The following is an 18,395-nucleotide window of genomic DNA, read 5'->3' as shown; positions in this document are numbered from 1 at the left end:
AGCTGACTGTCGATGAAGTACACAGCTTTAAACATAGTTTTTAAGTTCAGACATTCAAACCCACATCTGCAAAGTGTATCTGTCCCTATAAAACTTTTGCTATCCATTTTCCCATATTGTTCCCTTCTATAGAATCCTGAGGGCACCAACTACTCTCCCTTCCCCCCTGCCAGGTCTTCCCCCACCATGCCCACAGTCCAGAACCACATTTCAGCCCCAGGGCCATCAATCCCTGTCCCAGTGATGCTACAATAAGGATTATCTCCAGACATGCTGTTAGAATTTGCTCTGGCAACAGCAGTGGGCACAGAAATGATGCTTTCTGTTTTCTACTCATTGCTCTGTCAATTGTTTCAGAAAAGCATAACCTCCTGGTAAAATTTACGCTCAAAGTATGCAATTTAGTGGTTATTTACTTTAAAATGAGGCTAGTTAGCATGTATGGGGTTCTGCACTGGGGTATGGTTGTGTCTTTTCTTCCAAAGAGGATATTTACCTGCTCCAGAAATGCAAATCTTCATGTCAATCAATGTGACTAACATATGTCTGTCAAAGTCAATGATTTCATCAGCTACTGATGTGGTTCACAGTTCTTAGATGTGCTAATTCAAGGTATAGTACTTAGGTGAGGCAAAGTTTCTTGCAGAAATTCTACATCTGACTGAGTTTTAGCCTTTTTTTTCTTCATGTAATTCTAGGAGTTGAGCCTCCGAAGGACAAAACAATTATACAAGAGGAGCTGCGCAAAATCTCCCTGCCTCTCTACAGCATCCTCTCTGCCCTCACAATCCTAGGAATGATCATGGCCAGTGCTTTCTTGTTCTTTAACATCAAAAACAGAAATCAGAAGTAAGACATTCTTGTTACTTCTATCACAATTTTTTTCGTATTTAACACTGTGTTTGTAGAACCAGTCGTAGATATATATCTACCTAAATATACATGTAAGGAAAATGTAAAACTGTAGAAAGGTGGTATTTTAGAACTATTTAATTGAAATCACTGGGTAATATACTCACATTGAAACAGACTGTATTTAAATTCTTTTATACTGTCTGAAAAGTGTATTTTTCTATTTTATGCTTGACTGTCTGCTAATAACATTAACCCTAGCTAATTAATCCATCAGCAAAAGAGGAGGTCTTTTTACTAAGCATTCAAAAACTGAAAAAGTGCTAAACTTTATAAAACAGCAAATACAGTGCATGCCTTTAGATTTCATGGAATTCTAGAAGAGTTATCTCTTTGCCTGCTTACAAAAAGCTCTTCTTTATTGCTCTAGTAGCCTAGCAGTAATATTTTCCTCTTTAATGCACTATCACCTTTTGTCCATAGACTAATAAAGATGTCCAGTCCCTACATGAACAACCTTATTATCCTTGGAGGGATGCTTTCTTATGCATCTATTTTTCTTTTTGGTCTTGATGGATCCTTTGTCTCCGAAAAGACATTTGAGACACTTTGCACAGTAAGTAATTCCATATATTCTAGTTCAATTCTAGTTGAATTCAGTCTTACAGGAAACAGAAAATGGAAACGGAAAAGTTCAGAAGTTGGATGTGTCATTCCAGTAAATCACTGTTTCTCATAGTTCTTTCCTGGGATATTTTCTGGGACCAAATTTTAAAACATGTACAAAGCTTCATTATGGGGGTGGTGGTTGTTGTTGTTATTATTGTTGTTATTATTATTGTTGTTTATTATAGAAAATTTAAAATGCATTGGGATTTTACTTCAGACTGAAAAGGTAGATGTATATTCTTGTTCTGAAATCATATCTAGAAAGATTATTTACAAAAGATGATTTTTGTCTTTGTAGCAGGACAACTTGTAATACCTGTAAAGCTACTTCTTTATACATTCCATATTATTTTAAACTACATGGCTGCTGCCTGTCTAGATCTCTTTAGTCAGTCGCTTTGGCCAATTCTCCAAAGACTTCTACTGCTATTTTCATTCTATGCTATAAATTCTCACAAGCCTAGATCCATATAGAATACATTCTAGTTAAATCAAAACAAGAAACTCTGAAACCAAATTAAATATGTCCATCTAGAAATGTGTCTTAATTGTTCAATGTAATGCACTTATTCTGGCTTACAGAGGTCTTTTCAAAGAAAGGGATAGGATACTCCTTCCAAAATAAGTATAAAACAGCATTTAAATTTATCCAATATCTTCTCAAAAAATTCTAAGACTCTGTTTGACCTGTTGCCTAAAAATATCACACTTACTCAGGAGTTGCCTTCACTATTATTTTAATTCTTCTTCACATCTCTAGAAAGTTGCAGTTCACGGCACTTGTTTTTAGGAGTCTGAATTTCTGATGTCATGACTGGCAACAGAGGAATTTTATTTCAAGAGCATGAAATTTTAATTCAAAGCATGAAAGTTGGATACCTAAAGCTAGTTGATGCAAATACATCCCAATATGTCAACTGAAGCCCTCCATGCTGACTAGAATCCTTATAGAAGTGAAACGCTGTGTAATCTTTTCAGTTAAACCATTTCAAAACACTGGCAGTTCCGTAGCACATGCCAAGATGGACTAGAAGATATACTATGGGTGAGTGTACAGTATTGTCTGAGGAAAGTCTTGCATTCCTTAACTGGGCCTGGACACAGCTGTATTTCAGACACTTAAACTTTAGGAGCAAAGGAAAGGAGAAGGAAAGAATATCCAGTCTTCCTACAACTAGAGCTTTAATTCTCAGTACAGCTAGTAGAAAGAGATGCTTTAAAGATTTGAAAAGGATGATCCTGTTCATCTCCCACAAACTAATATATAACTCTGTGAATACAATGGGGCCAATAGGAAGCGGAAGATGGCATAATCCATTTTTTACCCAGGAATTATGCCCTTTTTTGAGAAATAGCTTCTGATGGAGCAGAAGTGCTTATTAGGAATCCATTGTTGATGTCAATCTCCATTCTTTTCTCATCCTCCACTGCAGAAGGATCTAGTGGCATGGGACACAATTATTTTTAAGTCTTGAAGTCTGCTCAATCTTGAGGGGCTTGTATCCAGAGCTCGTGAGTTCCCTGCCAAGCTGCAGGCCATTGTATGACTGGGCTACAACCCTCCTCTGGAAGCAGCCATGCACTGCTGAACAGAAGGAAAGTGGGAACCAGAGGTACTTATCAGCATCTAGCTGTTCTAGGACACAGATTTCCAACCAAATGTAGCTATATAAGACTAAACTAAATAAGACTAAATTTGAGTCCTGTTTTACATGTGAAACAGCTCAGCCTTAACTCTGAAAAATGAACCAATGTCCAAAATCTTGTACCTCTGAGCTAGAACATTTCTTTTGATTTTTCTCTAATCTGCCTCTCAAAATGTAATCACTAGTCTCATTTTCTAAATGCAACAAAATTTAACTGTGGGCTGCTTATGTTGTCCAATCCCACATATCTCTTCCATTTATTCTAATTTGTATCTGTAACATTATGTTAGGTCTGTGTGTCTGCCATAGAAGGATAGATCTTTACTTGAGTAAAACACTTAATTGAATTTGGTGACCAATAAAAGAAGGGGGTGGGGGAGAATGCTTTATCCTAAAGCCAAACTTTCCTTTCCTTTCCTTTCCTTTCCTTTCCTTTCCTTTCCTTTCCTTTCCTTTCCTTTCCTTTCCTTTCCTTTCCTTTCCTTTCCTTTCCTTTCCTTTCCTTTTTCCTTTTTCCTTTTTCCTTTTTCCTTTTTCCTTTTTCCTTTTTCCTTTTTCCTTTTTCCTTTTTCCTTTTTCCTTTTTCCTTTTTCCTTTTTCCTTTTTCCTTTTTCCTTTTTCCTTTTTTTTTTTTTTTTTTCCTTTTTTCCTTTTTCCTTTTTTCCTTTTTCCTTTTTCCTTTTTCTTTTTTTTCCTTTTTCCTTTTTCCTTTTTCCTTTTTCCTTTTTCCTTTTTCCTTTTTTTTCCTTTTTCCTTTTTTTTCCTTTTTCCTTTTTTTTCCTTTTTCCTTTCCTTTTTCCTTTCCTTTCCCTTTCCCCTTTCCCCTTTCCCCTTTCCCCTTTCCCCTTTCCTCTTTCCTCTTTCCTCTTTCCTCTTTCCTCTTTCCTTTTTTCATAGTTAAATGCTGTATATACAGAGCAGAATCTGAGATTTTTTTTTCTCAGTCCTGGCTTTCCAGGTTTTCAGTCCAGTACAGAAACATTTCTGATTGTGTTTTCCTGTGCATGGCCAGTGATGTATCTTATGAACCCCAGCTGTGTTAGCAATTAATACTTCAGTCATAGATACAACAAGTCCTTCAGTAGCCACCAATTAGGAAGATTTTTCCAACATCTTACTTATTAAAACAATGATTTTAAAATTTTTTCCTCCCATTATATTCTTTTAAATGGGATGGGTTATGTTTCTCTTACATACCATCTCTACATGATTCCCATTCACTGTAGCAATGCACTTTTATTGTATGTAGAAAACTCTGAATTAATGCTGGGAAATTCATAAATATGGGAGGCAAACACACTTACCTGTTGAATAACTCTTGTCTCTCTCCTCCTCTCCTCAAAACATCCACCAAGTGCTGGGAACAGAGTATACATTTGGCTCCATGTCACAGACATCCCTTTTCCCATGTGGGCAATATGCTTAGTGGTTTCATAAGGTCTGTTTTCAGATACGAGTGCTTATAGGATCAGGCCGGGACAAATCTCTCTTCATCTCCCTTGAAATGCATGATTTTGTTTATTCATTCTAGCCATGAGAGATTAGTTTAAAATTCCCATTTTATTTCAGACTGTGACTTAGTCTTTAAAAAAAAAAGCAGTTACAATTGACAGCAATCATAAAAAGCCATTGAGGCATGTCGTCAGGGTGTAACAACTGTGTCTCAGACACAGAGAAGAGCCATACGTCAATGAAAGGAGATATTATTTTGGAAGGGATGTAAAAGTTTTCACTCAAGTTTTATATGCACATGCAAAGCTATAAAGCTGTCATTAGTGTTATCCTGTGTATAAACTAAATAATCATTGTCTTCTGTATTTCAGAAGCGATGAGGTCTCACCAGACTATCAGGATATACACAATAGATAGTGTACTTAATTGGATATGTTATATATGGTCTCTGTTTAATATTCTGACAATTTTTGGCAAACTTACAGGAGGCCCTTAAAACTTGTCTGTTTACTAAGGTGTTCCTACCACAGGAAGGGGATTTGAAATAGGTGGTCTTTAAGGTATCTTACAATCTAGGCCATTCTATCATTCTGTCCTCACAAATTCAGGAAACATGGTTTCCAAATTGTAGGTATTACATTTAACTCTGTTAGGTTTGTTTCCTCTAGAGCATGTTGTTTATACTGCTGTTTGGAGGGTGAAATGCTTTGCAACATCAGCTCTTTTTTACTTTTCAACAATTTATGTCTTTATGTGGCATATGCCTAATGCTGTAATATTCCAAGGACACTGACACGTGACCCAGAATTACACCAGTAACACCTGAAAGGTTCAAAGGATTTATTTGCTAAGTTGTACTACTACTTTCTACTCTGTAAGGCACTGGGTGTAGAAGGAGGTGGTCTATAAGTTATTATGCTGAAACATAGAAACAAGAGTTACATGTAGTTAAGAGTAAGCAAGTACTTTACACATATAGCAAAATAATTTGCTGAATAAGGGTATTATATTAGTCTTTAAAGTTATAAAATGTGGACTCCATGATACAGTGATAGAGTGGATAATTTGTTCCCAAACACACTCATTTTTATCTTGATATGCCCATTTTCTATGGAAAGGTAATCAAGTATATTTAAATACATAATAATTCTGTGTTTTCACAGTGAAAACTCATAATAGCAAATGTAACATAATTTAGTTCCATGTCAGAATTAAAGATTAGGTATCATATTTTATAACTCCAATTATATGGAATTAAAATGATCCAGAGCAGTGAGTTCTGAGAAAGTGGTCAGTGTATTATTGAACCCTTAGATAATGTCTTACTTAATAGCAACTTTATTGGTTGCACAGAAAAAGAAAAAGCAATACAATATTTCATTAAATCCATATGTATGCCAAAGTACATAGTGTTTCAGAGAGAGAGAGAGAAGGAGAATGATTTATCTTTGTTTTTAATCTCAGAACCACCATGGTATCATAGCAAAAAAAAAAAAAAAAAAAAAGGTGAAGTTAGAAGTAAGGGTGTGAAATGAGATGTGATGCCAACTAGAAAAATGCAAGCAAGTGGAAGCATATTAGAAAGCAGTCATTATATGGAAGAGAGAGACTCAAAATTAGCAATGTTAGTGACATATACTATGAATAGAGTTTAAAGTGACATACTAAATAGAGATACTTAAAGTAGAGAGAATATTAGATAAGATCATAACGTTTAGACTTCTGTAATACATTCCACTGAGAATTTCATGATTTGCATTTAAGATGAGTAATGTCTTTCCAAGTTGGAACTGCTATTGAATAAAAGGCTACTGTGGTCCTGAGGACGACCATAGTCTTCTCTGTTATGCATCTTCCTCAAATAAGTAAATCTAATTATTAAGTTGGGGCTGAAGATGTTTCAAGTACTCCACGTTGCTCTCACCCATAGTTCCACAAAAAAAGGCCTGGTTCATTAGGTAATAGTGAAGTGAACAGCTCTTCTCCTCAGTCTTGGTAGTTCTAATGTGTAGCAGGACTTTCTCCTGGGGAGTGTGCTGCGCGGGGTCGTTGCAGTGATTGGGAAGGGGAAAATATTCTGTCTTCAATAATTCAATATAGGGTTCATGCTTTGATAGGAGATAACTATTCTGCAGATAGAAATTGCCTTTCAATATCCTTTACACTCCAAAGTATTCTGCAAGGATGTCAGATAAATTATAAGAGGATTTAAGTCTTGCAATTTGCATAGGCACTAAAATAAAGCATGGTTTGTCTTCTTCATCTCACTAGTTAGCATCCTTTATATGCATTGCCAAAGCTAGACAGACGTTCTGTGATTTCTGGTGATCCCACTGAGCCTGGTCAGTGTTTTGGCTTGGATACAGTAAAAAAAAAAAAAGGCACAAAAGTTTTTGCACACTGCAGGCTGTGCTTAGGCTCTTATATTTCAGTAGGTTGCTCTCAGCCATGGTGTGGACGTTTGGAAACACTCTTTGTACAGAAAGAAGAAACCAAACAGTGGGGTGGGATGGAGAGACAGAAAGAGAGACGGAGAGAGTGAAGACCGCTGACAAAGTCCAGCTCACTGCTACAGTGTGTGTGTGACTACCCAGAATTTGTGTCTTTCTCAGAAAAACATCTTGAGGACATGTGCATTCATGGCAACAGTAGATATTATAGACCTTATATCTTCTCAAAGGTGCATTTTAAAATGTGACCTTTAAATGTATCCAGATATTCAGATGCACTTAGTGTTTTCAGCTAGTATTATTATTAATTATGGGTCATAAACACTTTTGACTATGTGCCATGTGACAATGTGAAAGGGAGGTTTTTTTTTTTCTTTTTTACTGTTTATTTTTAAAATATTCTTATATCTGCCATGATGAGAGAACTGCTAGACAAAGTGAAACTCCACAGTGCACATTTCACTCTTTCCAGGGAAACCCTGAACCTCTGAAGGGTGGGGATTGCCATGTGATATGAGTGGAGAGACACCTGAAACACACATTAAACAGAGACTTATAGATTGTAGTGAGGAACAGGCAGGAAAAGACCATTGTGAGCTGTTGTGGGATGGGTTCCTAGGGATGGAAGCAGGCTGCAGGGTGAGGAGGATGGTGGGCAATTCACTAAAACTCTAAAAGCTGGCTGAGTGCAGCTCTAAAAGGAGGGACTTACCTGTAGTAGTAAAGCAGGGAGAGGGAGAAGATGTATGAACCTTCTGTCTTTTTATTTATTTCTGCTTTGTCTTTGCTTGTCACTCTACATTTCCTCTGTATAAACAATTTTGAGGCAACAGACTGAAAGGAAAACTTGTAGGCAGCACCACCACTAAAGCTGTGGTTTTCTCTGTGAGCAAGAGGCTCCTGAACTAGACCCTGTACTACCAAATAGCATGTGGCCTTGATATTTGGATAGTAGTTGATTATATGGTCCTATTCATGCCCTTTATGCTCTTCAGGTATTCCCTAAAACTCAGGGTTTGGTTTTGGTTTATTGTGGGGTTGTTTTTTTTGGGGGGAAGGAGAGGATGTTTCCTGTCTTTAGACTTTATATTTGCCTAATCTTTTTGCTCAAATTGTTTAGTTTTGGCCAGGAATTTAAAAGAAAATCCAACAGACAGACACTCAACTTCTATTGAACTGCAAAAGGATTTAGACCTCTAATCTATTTCTTTGTCTCTGGAAACCAGAGCCTTTGTTTGTGTTTTTCATCTGGCCTTTCTAATTTTGTGTGTATTCTTCAGTTTATTTCCTACTTAATTGTTTAGCTGTTAATTTTAATCTTCCTTTTCTGTATAATCACTTCCATAATTGTTCTCACTGTCGTTCAGTCTGAGACTGATCTCACTCTTATTTAATTCAACAGCAGTTCTGTTACTGAGTTTAACATGAGCCTGATCAGCTTCTATTTTAGTAAATGACATTTTCTTGAGGATAAAGAAAAAAAGAGTACGGACAAAAGTTATAAGGCTGAATAGATCCTAGAAACAAAATTATGTCATATAGTGAAGCAAATACACCATAACCTTGCCAGAGATTTATTAAGGTAATATTTTTAGTATGTTTTCCTCTCCTTCAGTAGAAACAGCAGACAGTTTTTAAAGCCCCCCCTGATAGAAACAGGAGAAATGGTAACATCTTTTACACTACCCATAGATTAACTCTGAAAAATGATCTAAAGGATATTAAGAAATCACTACAGGAGATCTCACAGCATGCGATGAACCTCTGTATTTAATTTATGTGAAAACAGCAGGATTCAATTCTCTAACATTATTGCCACTTATGTTTTACAGCAATCTGTGCTAGTGCCACACAAATTCTAAAAAATGAGCTAAAAGTCATAAATATTCGTCAAAAATGTCTGATATAAATGAGAAAAGTATAATTCAAAGGGAGGAACTCATTCTTTGGGGTCTGCTTGTGTTCACACAGTCAATTTTGCCATCATTAATAGAAGCAGAGCCATAACCCGGTGAAAAGCTGTTGAAATGACACATTTTTTTTCATCATAATTATCCATTATGTCCCCAGTTTTCCAAGAAAAATAGAAGGCGCTTAATTTCCAACTCCTGCATACTCCACAGAAATCAATGCAATTGTCCACTTAAAGACAATTGTACTCTCCAGGGCTAAAAGCACAGCATGGTTTATTTTCACATTTGTTCCTTTTAAGTACCTAAATGTAGTACTGAGATGCCCCCAAGCTGCTCTGCAATGATGTTCAGCTGCAGCCTAACCCTGTGGGCACTGCAGCTTCTACCCAGGGTGTGTGGAGAACTGACTCATTATTGATATTCCTTAAGTGAATCAGTCCAATTCTCATAAACAAAGCTGGAGAGTGGAATGTCAAGTCCTCCAAAAGAAAGATTTGTAATTTTTATTTTAAAAAATTAACATCTTGTGGTGGGGAAAAATATGTTTGCCAGAATCTTAAACCTGAGTGATTCCTCTGCAGAAGTGTAATCTAAATGTTTTACTAACTGAGGGAATTCTTAACCAAGCAGTTTCACTTTGCCATTGAAATAACTGTTATTTAAAACAAAACAGTCACCTAGTGAAGTGATAAGAAGTTTGAAGCTTTTAACAAAACACATGAAGGTTTTTTGTGCTGACACTTGGATTTTTTTATTCATCACCCTGAATCTTTAATCCCATCTTCTTTTTTCACTTGAGATTGGCAAACTGGATTAACATAGCATTAACAAAGCTGCAACGTGAAAAACCAGAGTGTGTAGTGTATTCAGTTCAGGTGGTTATATTTTTTTTCTTTCAATTTAACAAAGCAGTAAAATGCATCACTTGCTTGATCAACTACATTTTCATGAACTCAAGACCTTCCCAGGCATTCCTTGCTAGATTATAACTGTGTGGTCTTCTGAATGCATAGAAAGTGGTGGTCAAATAAAGGAAAATAATAGCACTTCTTGAAAAATGAAAGTTTTAACTTTTCATGAATTAAGTTATTTTTCCGAGATAACTTTATTTTATAATTTTATATAGAATTTCAATTATATTAAGATAAAATATTTTAAATTAATTCAAATAATATTGTTGTTTACCTAAAAATTAGCAGCACGTAAAATGTTGGGTTTATTTGTAAGCTTCATTCTTAGAATGTATAAACAGAGGTTTTTACTTCTTTATTCAGTGTGTTTCTGGTATTTTCACCACTTACTAATTTCCCCTTACTAACCCATTGTTCACAATAAGATGGCTTCTTTTATTAATAATGAGTGGTAATATCAGGTTACTTTTATGTTTGTTACACAGATTTATAATTAGTAATCACTTCACCATTCCAGTAATGAGATGATGGGAGAGGCTTAGATTTTTGTGAAGATATCAAATAGCAGCAAATATAGACTCGCCAGCTAAAGTTCAGTGTTGAGATGAAATAGGATTGAATTCAAAGTAATGTTACATAAGATTGTTAACCTATCTGTGCTTATTTTGTGGCAGAAGAATACTCTTCCTTGAAAAAATAAAAGGTGTTTAGCACCTTGTGGATAGGTTAAAAACAGAGGGCTTTTACTGCCAAAAGAAAATAAAAAGTAATGCTTCTACAAGATGTAAGAAATATCTTGTTCATAGATGCAGTCACTCTTAAGCTGAAACTTACAATATTTATTTAAAGTTTAATATTTGATGAAGGGTTTTTTTAAATAACAGTTATATCTGTTTCAAGTCTGGAACATTATCAGAAAGATCTCTCTCTTTGTGGAGATACTTTCAGTGTTCACTCTTTATCAGCTCTGCTATCCACCAGATAAAGGTTTTCTAGGTTTTTTTAGTTATCACAGATAATGCATCTGTAAAAGCTTCTATCAGATAATTTATAAAGAGAAAAAATTCCTAAATGATGTTTTTAAAAATAGACCCTAAAGCAAAATAGTGTAGCACCTAAAAAGAGAACAGACATAGGAAACTCCATTTTACTATCTGTGTAGGACTACTTGATTGCTGTATACCAAATTATGTAATTTCTTTTGACACTTGCATGTTGTCTTTGAATTATAGGGGAAAAAATTCTAGGACATATTTAAATAGTCAATTCATCTTATTAAAAATAAAAGGGAACCAATACATATAAGAAGATAATTGAAAATATACCCTAAAATAATTGAAGGCATCAAGAATTTTGTAATTAATTAACCATTTAAGAAAGAACGATTTTTTCAGATTTTGTGTCTAATTCGGAACAGATATTTGAATGCAAGTTCCTGCTTGTTTGGTGGGTTCTCAAGGAAGGATGGTTTTTTTCAGCTTCTGGCCAAACGCAATGTTAGAAACTTCCAACATGGCAGAATTGCTGATCAACTGTACAACATCATGGTCATGCTCTTCAATTACTGATATTTTTACCACGTTCTTTCAAATTAGTAGGCTATGGAGGTATAATACATTTAGGAATATAAATGGGCATATATAAGAATTTCAGAGACTTTTGCTGTTTTCTAAATTTTTCATTTTGCCAGCTGCATTAATGAATTATAGCAGACGAATTTGAGGACATTTTCTTCAAAATTAAAAATTAATTTTCATCTGAAACTTACAATCTCCTTCTTAGAAACAATGAGCTCATTTTGACAAAATCCTGGTATATTTAAGCTAAAATGTTTCCGATACAGACAGTAGTTATCTTATTCTAATATGGACAATCCCAATCAGGAATACATTAAATTTTTTGAATCAAACATGCTAGAAAAAACATTTTTCTGAATATTGAGTTAGAAACATATTATGAGCATAATTGAACTTATTAGTATTCCCAAGAGACAATTACTGTTTCAGTGAGAACAAAACAGAGTCTTATTAGACACATGAAAATACCATATATCTGTTTGCCAAATATACCACTAAGATGTACACAAAAGAGCTGAATACTTATTAATAGCAGCAAAAGGATTGAATGCTAAGTATGGTTGTTAATGTGAAGTCAAAAAAATGTAACTGGCTAGTATGAACATATATGAAATGTATTTTTTAAATCCCTTAGAGTTAATCTAACTGGTTTTACTGAAGTATAATTCAGAAGAGTGGCTAATCAGCAAAGAGTTGAAAAATAGTGAAGTTACAAATAATGCTTTGCTGGCCTAAATATCTGTTCCTTTTTTCTGTTTTTTGTTTGTTTGTTTGTTTGTTTGTTTAGGGGTTTCATTTTCAATATCACATTCAAGAATGTCACAAAGTGGCAAAACTCCTGTAGTTTGAATCTAATCACAATTGTTTTACTGGTTCTATTAATAGCAAGATTGCCCAGCAATGAGCCAACTCTACATTCAGGGTCATTATCAGCAATGCAACAGATAAACCACAACACTAGACGCCCCTAAGTCATTAATGCATACATACAAATATCCAAACAGTCTTCTATGTGTCATCGCAACATTTTCTAATGTTAAGACTCATGGTGTTTTGTGTATTTTTCATAGAATCCTAGAATGGCTTGGGTCAGAAGGTACATTAAATATCATCTAGTTGCAATTCCACGACCATGGGCAAGGATGCCACTCATTAGACCATGCTGCTCAAAGCCAAATCCAACTTGGTCTTGAACACTTCCAGAGATGGGACATCCACAACTTTGGGCAATTTGTTCTACTGCCTCACAACTCTCATAGTGAAGAACCAATTTTCTCTTACTAATTCATTATTTTGGACCACGTGTGTCTTATTTATTTATTTTAGGGAACTGCAGTAATTTTATTGCTTTATCAATAGTTTTTGAATGAGTATATGTATTTTTTTCTTTTCCCTGCCTTTATACCTAGTCAGTAAACACTTAAAAATCAGAATTTGTTTTCCACAGAATATTTTGTGCAAAAAGATCATGTTTTGAATACAAAAATGGAAATTCTGGAAAAGTTTTGAAAGACAAAAAATAGCATGTATTTAGATATGAAACATCTAGGTTATTCCTCAGATTTACCTTAAATGTCAAGGTTTGAATCTTACTAGAAGGCCTAGTTTCTCATCAATATGCATATCCTGAAATTACAAATTAAAATCCCAAACTCTCCAGAATTTTGAGGTGAAACTAGGCTGGTTTCTAATGCAAAACATTGCCTTTAGGTTCTCTAAATAATATTTCCTAAATGCTTCCTTAGAACATCCTCGTTTCTCTAAATCAGTTTTTTATATCACAAAACAGCTCTGGGCAGGGGAGGAATTGCAGAAACAGATTTTTAAATCTGTGTTCTGTCCTTCTTGGTCAAATTGAAGATTTTCTATTAAAAAGAAAAAAAAAAAAGAAAAATAACTTAGTCTCTTTTTAAAGCTAAAAACAGAAATTCTATTTTAGTTTTAGAATCTTCTGTTTTGTATGTGTCAAAGTTGTGGCCAGCTCAGGTCTTATTACACCATTGCTCTGTGCAAGCTCAACACCTCCCTTTTCCTAGACCACATCTGCAGTTATTATCATTGACTCAGGTATTGTTCCTGAGGTTTGCTGACCAAAACTATGTTCCTGTTTTGCCATCTTCTCTCACAAAATAATTTAAAATCTGTTGCTCTTATCTTTCCAGAATGCTCAGGTTTTTCACTGAATGATGTGTATCTCACATAGTACAATCTTTTCTTATTTAGTCTGAATTGCATCTCTATTTCTCTGCTCATTTCTGTTCAAAATGTTGCTGTTAATATTAGCTCCCTGAGTGCTTTTTATAGTCTGTCTCTTGAGTTTCTCCACTGGTTCTTTCCTCTATCTGCAAAGAACATAATAAAAGTAAAAAAGCAGAATATTTTAAGAGATTTATGGGTGTATATATGAAAGAGATAGTTAATTCAGCATCCAGGCTTGTTTTTGTTAGGGAGGGAATGGACTCATGAGCAAAAAAGCAAGTAAGCAATGAATGAGAAATTACTAAATATCAAATTTTGTTAAGTTTTTCAGATATTCTTTTCCTCAGGGTCTTGATAAAAAAGTTGCCTGAAATTATGATATCGAAATAACTTTGTCTTTTTTTTATGTATATATATTTTTAGGTCCGAACATGGATTCTTACAGTGGGATACACAACTGCATTTGGAGCAATGTTTGCAAAAACATGGAGAGTCCATGCAATTTTCAAAAATGTAAAAATGAAGAAAAAGGTGAGGGGAAATAGACTCTTTATTTGTTGCCCTGCTAATACAATTTTCTAGTTGTTTTCATACCTTTCCTGAATGGCCATAGCCATGCTGACTGTTCATGTGTCATAGCCAAAGATCCTGAATAGTTTGATATTAGGGCTTTTTGGTTTCTTGTTTATTCTCTCAGAGTTGGAGTCAAGAATCAGCCCTCCAGTCTTTATAATAAGATGTGGACAGTGGAGTTTGCTGTAAAATATCAAAGTGAATTTGGATCTCTGCTCCCTCTTAATACGTTGCTTCAGCATCCAGAGGTCTCCTTCTAGTCGATTTTTTTAATGAAATGTTTTCTGATTATATCTGTCTAAGACATGGGTATTACCTGAGGATTTCTCATGGATTGGTAGGAAGAGGAAAGAGAAAGTGCTGCTTATATCTTCCTATTTCTATTGAAATTGCATAAGTTTACTCTAAGACTGGTCAGAATTTAACCACAATAATTGCCTCTGTCATTTTTGGTACAGCACATTTTCTGTAAAGGATTAGGAGTAGTGCAGCTCTTCATTATATTTTTCCCATTAAGCTTCTTTTCATACATGAAGTACTTTTTATTAGATGACTTTATTAAAAAATGGAAAAACGCTGAGTAGAAAATGTTTTGCAGGTAAAACATAAGAGAAATGTTCATGAAACAGAAAAACAAAATTAATATTTTTATAGAATGAGCAGAAGTGCCAAGTGCAGTTCCTATGTTTATATATAACCAAATTAAGTAGAAAAATGTTCCAAAACCTTGTCAGATTCCTTTTTTTTTTTTTTTTTTTTGCTATGTGTGGTCATAAAAGATCTCTGTTGTTAATTTTTATTTTGTTAACACTATGTTATTTTTCCACAATTGCAATATGTAGGGAGTCTGTCACAATAGGATACATCATTCCCTTAGAAGGAATGGACTTTAGATAGACAGGGAGAGAGTTAACTCAGTTTCTAAGAAGATTTATGTCTGAGGTTATTAAGGAATTACATGCTGTGTCTGGAACTGGATCTATTACTCTGGCACCACAACCCATCCACTTAGCACTTCTCCCTATTATTTGGTCATGTCAGGTTTGCTCTATTTCATTATCATTCATTGTAAAAAAATGACGAATAAATACAAAATATCTTAAAACTAACTAAAATTATAAAAAATTTCTATACCAAAACCAGGACACACTGAGGGGAGTGAAACAGAAACCCCCCTTTTTGCACATGTGCAAAAAGCCCACTGTAACATATCGGTTTATACTACGAGAGTCTTTTATAGATACAATTTTTTTAAATTTTTTTTTCCAAGGATCTTACACTTCCTATATTAAACACTTCCTTTTTTTATCAAAGATGAGCCAAGATTTTACCTTCCTGAGAAATGAAATTTTACATTGCAAATATGTTTTTACCTATTAGTACAAATCTTTTTAAATTAGTGAAGTTACACAAGACAGTACAGCCTAACACATAAAAGCATTTACTTCATAACTTTTATTATTCTCAGAATTTTATAAATTCTTTAATGCATACTATTTCAGATAGGAATGAACAGGTACTGCAATGGGCTGTCACTGATCTTTTCCTTCCTTTGTTTTTTAACATTACATTTTAGATCTGCAAGTTGCTACTCGATATTAAATTTCACTGTTAATTAAACATAATCCTCAAATTCTTTACTGCCCCTGTTCTTCAAGGGACTCATCACCAACTGCAAATTGCAATTGATTATGCATAGCTGGATGTCAAAATTATTTAAGATCAGTTAAAAAGATACTGACAAGTATAAGGGAGATAAACTTTCAGACATCTGGACGATGACCAATGAGCTGCTTTGCTCTGACTGATACTGGAAACATTGAGGCTATTAGACCACCTTCTTCTGTATTCTGGACTTAAGTCAATAGCACATTTTGTTCTGTAAACTTTAAAAAATTCTTTATTTAGATATCTCACTCCAAATCATAAGTATGAATCATGAAGTATAACAGTTTTCTTTATGTAAAACAAATCAGCTATCCAGATAAGTGTTTGCTAGTCATATATTTTTGGTCTTTGTTTTGCCAGGATAGATAAAAGTGTTTTTAGGAGATGACTAAAAAACATGACATTCTTTATTTATGTCTTGCAAGAATGACATTTCCATTTTCTGCAGATGTAGTTTACAGCCAAAGTATTTTCTTTCCATGGATGCACAGAAAGTAGAAATTTTTGCAAACAATATCTGAATTAACAAATGCACAAAGATAGTGCCACATGAAAAAAGTACATTAATGTTTTCTGAATTAGTTGTGCCATGACAGAGCAGACTGGCATTGCAATCAGAGAAATACAAAGTTCATAAATTATTTAAGTAGTGTGGATCTTATTCATTGTGATCACTTCAGTTACTACCTGTATACAAGTATGACAGTAAAATCTGTATGGCCTTTAGGCATACCACCTTTGCCTGTCATCCTCAATATTTTCATCAGGAAAATATTTGCCAATAGTGGAATTTCTTCACAGAGTGAAAGAATCTCTGTGTGGCTGTTGAAAATACCAGTTAATTAGTTTCTTGAAAGTGGGTGTTAAGTAAGGGAGAGAATATGATGAGTAAATCTGCTTATCTTCATCACATAGAGCAAGCTTCTGTATATTTGTTGTACACTTTGGTGTACAACATGGCTTTTTGAAGAGATTAGTGGATATCTGTCTCACTGTGAGAAAACGTACAGAATTTTAAATAATAATAATACACTCCATAGTACTGCAGTGGAAAGTGAAACTTAATTAGTTAGAGTGTCTTGAAGTATTTGAAGATTCTCGTTAACTGCTATTTATAAAGCTTTCAAAGTCTATTTTATTTTCACCCTTTTATATATCCACTCTTCTGTTACTGGAATTTAATAAACAATAAAATTCAGAATATACTCATTCTGTTATCAGACTACTAAGGACAAATTTTGCAAAATTCCCAGAGCTCTGTCACCATCTTTGATCTTGCTGGGGCTCAAAGGAAGCAAATTAATAATGCATTAGTTTTAGCTGGAAACAGAGGGGTGCAGGGGATCAATTTTTGTCAAATGGAAATGACAAAATCAGTAGGGGGAAATAAATTATATTTGAGTTTTGAAGAGGTTAGCGGAGATAATGGGAAGTGAAATAGAATTAGTATTAAAAATAATTGTAACACTTATAATTGAGGTGCAATTCTGGTTTTCATACATCTCCTTTCTGTTGTTTTGGGCTGCAGAATGTCTTCTACTGAGAGAGAGGTGGGGACTGTTTTTTGTTTCCCTCGGCAGCAGGAGGGCTGGCAGTGGATAAGAGAGGAGAATATCAGTGGCAGGAGAGCATGTGGTGTCCTGGGGAAGCTGTAGCTAGCTGGACCATTTACAGAATGAATCCTTCTGGAAAATTTAGAAGGATGAGAAGCTGTCTATTTCAGTGGGATCTGCACTGTCTTGGGTTTTCAGGGGTGTTGAAGCACTCCTGCACAGTGACTGCTCCTGCACAACTCCTGAATGCCAAGTAAAGCCCATGCACTTTTGATAAATACCAGAATAGTAAGAAATTCAAAGCAGTGGTATTTAAAGCCTCCATAAATTTTATAAACTCTGCTCCTACAAAGACAAGCATTTGGCCATTTGTAGATGGCTACACTAAAACACGAAGATGATTAATGTCACAATGTTGCCTTGTTGCATTTGCTGTATTTGAAAATACAATACATCTCAGTTGATGCTGCCATGATAAGCTTGTCTTACCCATAACAGAGAACACTCTGGCTTTGTCTATTTGGACTTAATTCTTCAACTATGGCATCAGAGAAGGCATGTTTTATCATCAATTTTCACTGAAAATATTAATATTGTACTCAGTTATTACTACTGCTGTAGACTTCTGGTGGCATATGTCCTTATGTTGACAAAGTTGTTACAAGATAAATATGGAATATAATGACAAGAGGGATGTAGAGCAGCCTCTTTTCTTCAGGCTTTGCTACTGTAGTTTTACCAACATTATTTAATCACAACCATCAAAAATGACTTATCGGTCTAACCTGACTCAGCTGTGCCTGTCAGGCTGCCATCTGGCAAACTTATTGTCATCCATTTGGCCAACTAGGTCCTTATAAGAGTACTGAAGAGAGCTGAGGTCTTCATGCCTTGCAAAGATGAGTAGGAGATTGTGCAGATTATGTTTTTGA

The 18,395-nt window shown here is 34.8% G+C and overlaps 1 protein-coding gene across 2 annotated transcripts in view; it reads left to right on the top strand.

The window, feature by feature from the left end:
- The window catches only part of GABBR2 (gamma-aminobutyric acid type B receptor subunit 2), a 454,194-nt gene that overhangs the window by 297,423 nt on the left and 138,376 nt on the right, over positions 1–18,395 (top strand). For both annotated transcript variants that reach the window (XM_068194855.1, XM_068194863.1), the window contains 3 exons: positions 699–849; positions 1,336–1,468; positions 14,093–14,200. In XM_068194855.1, coding sequence (XP_068050956.1) covers positions 699–849; positions 1,336–1,468; positions 14,093–14,200 — 392 coding nt within the window. The remainder of the gene's footprint in view (positions 1–698; positions 850–1,335; positions 1,469–14,092; positions 14,201–18,395) is intronic.

The sequence above is a fragment of the Anomalospiza imberbis genome, chromosome 1 (genome assembly GCF_031753505.1).
Source record: "Anomalospiza imberbis isolate Cuckoo-Finch-1a 21T00152 chromosome 1, ASM3175350v1, whole genome shotgun sequence".
NCBI classification, from domain to species: Eukaryota; Metazoa; Chordata; class Aves; order Passeriformes; family Viduidae; genus Anomalospiza; species Anomalospiza imberbis.
Note: the sequence above shows the minus strand (reverse complement) of the source record. Positions and strands in the feature narration are given on the sequence as shown.